At 38.5% G+C, this 7,046-nt stretch overlaps 1 protein-coding gene across 1 annotated transcript; it reads right to left on the bottom strand.

Moving 5' to 3' along the window:
- Positions 1–1,967: 1,967 nt before the first annotated feature.
- Positions 1,968–6,166, bottom strand: LOC113310360 (beta-glucosidase BoGH3B-like). Its single transcript, XM_026559009.1, has 11 exons — positions 5,832–6,166; positions 5,442–5,694; positions 5,138–5,342; positions 4,813–4,903; positions 4,578–4,723; positions 4,082–4,325; positions 3,868–3,972; positions 3,562–3,744; positions 2,897–3,101; positions 2,284–2,767; positions 1,968–2,198 (listed from the first exon to the last, which is right to left on the bottom strand). Exons 2-11 carry the CDS (start codon positions 5,668–5,670, stop codon positions 2,102–2,104), a joined length of 1,989 nt encoding a protein of 662 aa, XP_026414794.1. The 5' UTR covers positions 5,671–5,694; positions 5,832–6,166; the 3' UTR covers positions 1,968–2,101.
- Between the last annotated feature and the right edge of the window lie 880 nt (positions 6,167–7,046).

Genomic DNA, 7,046 nt, shown 5'->3' with positions numbered 1-7,046 from the left:
TGTTAGCTCTGTACTTGAACTGGTTAGATGTTTTTTCTGCATAAATTACTTCGATTTTTCTTTTTTTGTTTATGCTCTTCAATTTTTCATCAGGCGGTTAGCAATTTATCCAAAGGGAAAAGACAATGACAATCACATTTCCATATTCCTGGAAAATGCGGGTTCACTGGGTTTCAGCTCATGGTACACTTCGAGCTCCGCCACATTGGGTTCCTCGATTGGTTCATGTTCGGGCAAATCTGGCTCCTTTTCTGATACTGCCTCGACCGATTCGTGGTACTCGAAGTGCAGTTCACCAGTTGGGTCTTCGTGCGGTTTGGCCTCGGCCTATTCAGGGACTTCCTTCAGTTTGGCCTCTACCAATTCAGATCCCTCTTCCAATTTGGCCCCGGTCAATTTGGGGTCCTCGTACAGTCCTTCGCCCGAGTTTTGGTCCTCTTTCAGGTTGTCCTCGCGCGATCATTTGCAGAATATGGAGTACAGTTTATCTGTCTTAGATCAAATTCATAACAAATACACAGTGCGGAAAGGTATACAAATCATCTTACTTAGACGCTACATGCTGCACAAGAATGGATGTTCTTTCATTTACCATTGATGCTTAACTTTAGTACTAATGGCAACACTGAGCAGAGGGACAACACGTAATCGACGGTCAAAACATGATTGGCTTTACATCCTTTATGCCTCTTAGTCAACTCAACGACCCTGGTAGAGGATACCTTGCAAATGATACTTGTATCATTGAAGCCGAAATTGGTTTTCAAGGGTTCTTAATGAACTCTTCTCAGAAGGTTTCTATATGAGTCTAGGTGCTCTCTTTCTTTAACTGTATTTCTTATTAGTATGATCATAATTTCAAATTGCCTAATCGTATGTTCCAGACAGTCGCCGATAAGTCAACGGAAACAGAACCCCAGGTGCTCTTTTCCGTGCAGACTCTTTCAGACATGGATCCAGTTGCAATGTCAATGCCAGAGCCTGAAACCCAAATGAAACTAACGTTGCTCGAGTATAACGTTGCTGGTCAATTGTTTGAAGATGGACGACATCAGCAAGGCACTGTTTTGAATGAGAAATTCGAAGATGTTGGAGGCTTCAGTGTTCTGATAAGACAAGTACCATTATTAAAATATGGTCATATTGCAACAAGCCAAGTTTTGATGGACTCGTACTCTGGCCAAGTCTCGGTGGTCACAGATATAATGAATTCTGTTTTGGATATGAATCAACAACGTGTCAGTGAGCTGTCTTCTGAAATGATTGAAGCATGGAGAAGAAGATAAAAATGGCTGAGAAACTTGAATTTAACATTAGTTGGCTGCGAGAGTGGTTTGAGCTTGTTAAAGAAGACTTCTATGGGGTGCAGAAGCTTCAGGCTGCACTAGCTGAGCATGCTCAGGCAAAGGCAAGATTGGTTGCAGCTGAGGAGCAGTTGATGTTAGCCAATAATGAGATGAAGAATGCTCGAGAAAACCTCTCTGTCTTAGAAACTAGGCCAACTCCCTTATTGTTTCAGAAGAAAATTCATGAAGAAAAAGGCACCCGTATGGTGTTGGATGGGTTGTTGTAATGAGTAGTAACTTCAGTATGATGCCACTCTTCGTGTAGCATGTAAGGTTAAATTTTCTGTTAAGAATTGGATGCCCAGTCTTATAATCCTATAATGTACATTGAGTTGGATGCCCACTGACTCACAGACTAGGCAATGCCTGTAGTTAATGTAATAAGTAATGCTGAACAGGACTAGATTGCAGCATATGCTGAACTATGTAAGAGGTTCATGTACCAAAAGGACCCAAGTTCTCGAGCTACATAATTAAATTTGGGTACGCAAACCGAATGTTAGGCATAGCTACAGAAGGATACGACTAGCAATGTGTTTACAGTGGTACTCAGAGTAGTGGTCTTCCAGACCTTCACTAGGATGCACCCCTCACTACTAATTCACAGAACTAAAATATAACTTGCAGATCAATGGTAATTAACTTCATGTAAAGATATAATTTATATAAAAACTCGAATGCCGCCAATTAATACATCCAATGACCATCCATTATAAATAACTGAAACTCAGGTTTATACAGAGTTATTATTGGGTTTACATGATTGCCATACCTGTTAGGAAGAAGCTAATGAAAACAAAAATTGTCTTACAAGTACAAATCGCCTTTTGCAAGGCTCCCGAAGTATCGAACCTGCAGATATCATTCAAAAGAATATAGCTTACTCTATACAAGAAAATGAAATAAACTACCACAGAGTTAATCAGAAGAATGTTACCTTTGAAACAATGGCCTGGTAGTGAGCCCGTATCCAAATGGAAACAGTGGGTCATAGTGTGCATCCCCAAAATTCATTGGAAGCTGATCTACAGTTTTGAACCATGTTCGTGAAAGTTTTCCCGTGAATCCATAATCGCCAAAAAGGACATCAGTCACTCCTTGGCCTTCACTGCCTGGGAGCCACGCTGCCACCAGAGCATCTATCGATGAAACATAGGGCTCAAGTACAACAGGTCGGCCAGATACAACGACAACAACACACTTAATAGCCCCACAAACGTTCTTAATTGTATCGGGCCCTGGATCAAGGATCGTAAGCTTCTGGCTGTCTCCTGCAGTCTCTGCATAAGGAGGTTCACCCACCAGCACAATAGCATATGAGAAGTTATTAGACTTCATATATGCAGCATCAGGGTTCTCTTGGTAAACCACTGTGGTGCTTGGATCTACGGCAGTTTTGATGGCACTTAGAATAGTAGTACCTGTTCAATTAAAAAAAAAACAGTCTCTCTCAAATAAACACATTTTTATCATCTGATCATACTATCAGTGTGTCTAATAATTAAACACTAAGAATGCACATTGAATGTAAGACCAATAACAAATATTACCAGTTGTGAGCTTATTTCCACTGAACCCTTGCCACTGGATTGTCCATCCACCACACTGGTAACCTAAATTGTCGGTGTGGCTTCCAGCAACAAGGATCTTGGATGCTGTCTTGGGCAGAGGTAGCATTGGATTATCCACAGACTTCCCATTCTTCAAAAGAACGAGCGATTTTCTTACAGATTCCCTAGCCAAGTCTCTGTGTACCTGTACAGGAAGCAATTATATACTCAACAGTCTAAACTTCCCAGTCGTTTGCCATTTTGGCAATAAATTAAGCATCTAAGAGAAAGACAAAAGAGAATGAGAAGAATGAAGGCCTATAAGCTAGATAATCTAGAACATATGTAATTAAAAGAAACTGCATGAATAAATTAAAAGAATCGAAAGTGTTCAGTTAAGCTACGCAGGAAAGCAAATCAGTTGGTGTGTGTTTATAGCGGCACAGTTCATGGACTAACCCAACTCACATTAACATGCTGTATGAAAGGTAAAAATCTCTTTGTAACCCAAAATGTGCATTAAAAGTCTAAAAACATTGAACATAATATGTGAGATAGGAGCTGGCATTGACTGGATCAACTCAGGTTCAACGTCATAAAACCAATTCTGTAATGATTGTGGAAACATAAAAAAACTGAGGTATTATAGAGGGAGGATTACTAACCTGGCTTCCTAGCTGGTCAACCAGACTGAGATCAGCTAAAGGGTTCTCAAAGAGTCCCATTGTGAATTTGACTCTCAGAATCCTCGTCACAGCATCATCTATTCTGCTCATTGGAATGATGTTGTTTTTGACTTGTAAAGTCAGATCATTCATAAATTCCACGTGTTCTAAGGGAACCATGACCTGCAAAGCCCAGCAACAAATAAAGGTTTGATAAGGTGCTTATCAATGGATTTCACAATTTTGCATGCAATATCTTAGGGAATATATAGAAGTTTAATGATTTGTCATAATAATCTCCCTCACCATGTCAATGCCAGCTTGAACAACAGCTTCCACAGAGTATGAGTAGTTCGAATGGGCAGGTGTGGTGATCCTGTCAATTCCTTGCCAATCCGAGATTACAAAACCCTTAGAATTCATTATCATGTAGGAGAAACAAAGTGAGTGAGTATCTTGGTAGTTGACATTAACAACATCCAAGGAATTAACATTTGCATCAATACTAAATGGATCTTACCTTAAAGTTAAGTTGATTTTTGAGGTAGTTGGTGATGAGATTGCGATTAGCATGCATTTTCACCCCATTCCAACTCGAGTATGATACCATAACTGTTGAGACTCCCTTGTTAACAGAATCAATGTAGGCAGGCATGTGGATTCTGAACAATCCATTCTGGTCGATTATTGTGTTGTCCTCATTTACACCTTTGAGTGTTCCACCATCACCAACAAAATGTTTTGCACACGCTGCAACTTTGGTCCTACAAGGAAAGGCTGATCATTCAGTGCCTAGTATTATAAACACCTCTGCTAGATTCGACCTCAATTGGAAGTGAATGTAAACGAAGTTAGCAAACAATTCTTATTGGGATATTGGAAACAACAGCTTAGGGAAAGTAGCATGTCATCTGTGATTACTAAAGGTTGCATATGGTTTGGATCAGATAATCTTTGCGGCTATTAGTGAGTGTGAAATGTCTAGTAAGCATAGATGTGATTGCATTAACACTTACTTCCCACCGATGTAAGGATCCCCCCTCTGATAATTAGGTGGGGTGTCTCCCTGTAAACCGGGTATAATCTCTGTCATTTGTTGTACAATCTTATGATCTTCACTGTAGCTCTCATAACAGCGACCCCATCTCGGATCTCTGCACACCTACATAATTTGAAGAAAATGATTATCTCAACTACAATCGTTAAGCTTAACATGGATACTTAGTAGCTTCTTTATTTTCTCTTCCTTACTGCAATACATGGTGCGAAGGCATATGGAATCCCAGTAGCTCTGATTTCAAGTGCTGTTGCATCACCAATTCGCTTCACAAGTTCAGGATCCCTAGATAAACAAAAGTCCATCACTCAGACAAACAAATTTTAGGATCAAGCTAGTAAAAGAAATTGCTACCATCAGGGCAAACAAAGGGAATAATTTAACAAACGTACACAGCCAGTTTCAGGATAATACACAGCCAATTTGTAAGCTAAAATTAAACTAAAATGTATATTAATCAGGGGAAACCATAATGTTAAGCTAAAGTTAAACTAAAATGTATATCAAGTAAATAGTTGCCTGGTACATCCGAGTCCAATGTTGTGAGGAAATATAGTTGCATTGTAGACATTGTTATGACCGTGAACGGCGTCAATTCCATAAATCATTGGTATCCCAAGCCGGCTCGAAAGAGAACCCTTTTGATATTCATTCACCATATTAACCCAATCCTCAGCTCTAGCATTAGGAAGAGGTGTACTCCCTCCACCACTCAATAAACTTCCTACAAGAAATCCAAAACCAAACCACATTTTTAACAATCCATTTTACTATCCTACAACTCTAATTATCAATTATACACATTGAGCAACAGAAAACTCACCTATTGAAAAAGTTTTCATTATGTCAACAGTTGCAACAGTTCTATCAATCTGCACCATTTGCCCAACCTTCTCTTCTAATGTCATCCAACCCATTAAATCCTTTATTCGTACATCTATCGGTTGTTTTCGATCTTTGTACTTGACATAGTCTACTTGTGCTTTAGCTGACCAGAAAAAGAAACATAAAAGTAACCCAATCAAAGGAATCATTAAAATAACCTTCCCCATCTTGATTCTCCAGACACACAAATCCTGGACCAAAAGAAAAAAAGCAACAAAATAAGATACTGAATCATACTAATAATCAAAATGCAGACAAAATAAAATAAAAAAAGAAGAAGAAGAAGAAAGAAAGAAAATACTTCAACATCAAATAGCAAAGTTCTAACCTTTACAAGAAGAACTAAAAATGGATGCTAGATGCTGGACCAGTGAAAATGAACACAATGTAAGCAAATTTATACCAAATTTGACATAAGCTGAAGACAATTTTAGAATGAATTTTATCAACAGAAGTGGTTTAAGTTTAAGAATCTCCAAGTTCAGAAAGAAGGTATAAAGCTTCAAAAGCTCAAAGGTACTTGAACAGTTTACAAACTTTTAACTCGTTGAATCGGCGATAAACCCTGACTGAGTTAACTGGTTAATGTACTTAAGGGGGCTTTGGGACTTGGTAACGTGTAGAGTTTTGCATTTTACTTTATCTTAAATCGAGATTAATGAATAACTTAACGGTATGAGATCAAGATGGTATGGATTAACGAAAAGTAGATGTGAATGCAGTGTGGGTAAAGTAAGAGTGGGAACAGCTTTTCTTTATCATGATTGCACGAATAACGAGTAACGACAGTAAAGAATCTAATTCCAGTTTTCGTAACCACATCCACAATTAATTAATGTTAAAAGAGATCTCAGAAATGAGTCTACTCTCGAACAGGTTCATTATGTGGGGCCAAAGTCGGCTACCTTAGTAAAGTGACTGGCTAAGTTGGGTCCATACGTTCTTTGAGAGGTGTCTGGTGGCAAGGTGTCGTGTTGGAGGTGCAAAGCTATAAGCATCATCACATATAGTATGAGTCGACCGTGCTTAGCAGTTAGAAGTTGCGATGGCACGGGATAAAGAAGTTGTGATGACACGGAAGTACTAGAAATAATCGATTAGTCCCGTTAAACCTATTCTTGTGCTTCATGTCAAAAATTCTCTTTGTAGTACACGGTGATATGGCAAACCCTCTGTGGGAAAATAATTGAGAGATGATATTCCCAGCGAATGATATTGTCGATAGTACCAGTGATAAAGACTATATCGCTGAATATGATAAAGACATATCCTTGTGAATATGATAAACAATTAAGAGATAATATTCCTAACGAATGATATTGTCAATAGCACCAGTGACAAAGACCTATTCTTATGACAAAGACTATATCACGCGACGGAATGTTAGTGCCAACGGTTAGTTTTTGTCACTTATAAACAAGTAATTTTTAAACTTGAATTTACACTAACATTTTTGCTTAAATTCTCTATTTGTCAGTTTATCAATCTATAAAATTTTCTAAAATTCTTTCAAATGGCGGAATTTCAAACCCAACTTGATTCG

The sequence above is a fragment of the Papaver somniferum genome, chromosome 9 (assembly GCF_003573695.1).
Source record: "Papaver somniferum cultivar HN1 chromosome 9, ASM357369v1, whole genome shotgun sequence".
In the NCBI taxonomy this organism is placed as follows: Eukaryota; Viridiplantae; Streptophyta; class Magnoliopsida; order Ranunculales; family Papaveraceae; genus Papaver; species Papaver somniferum.
Note: the sequence above shows the minus strand (reverse complement) of the source record. Positions and strands in the feature narration are given on the sequence as shown.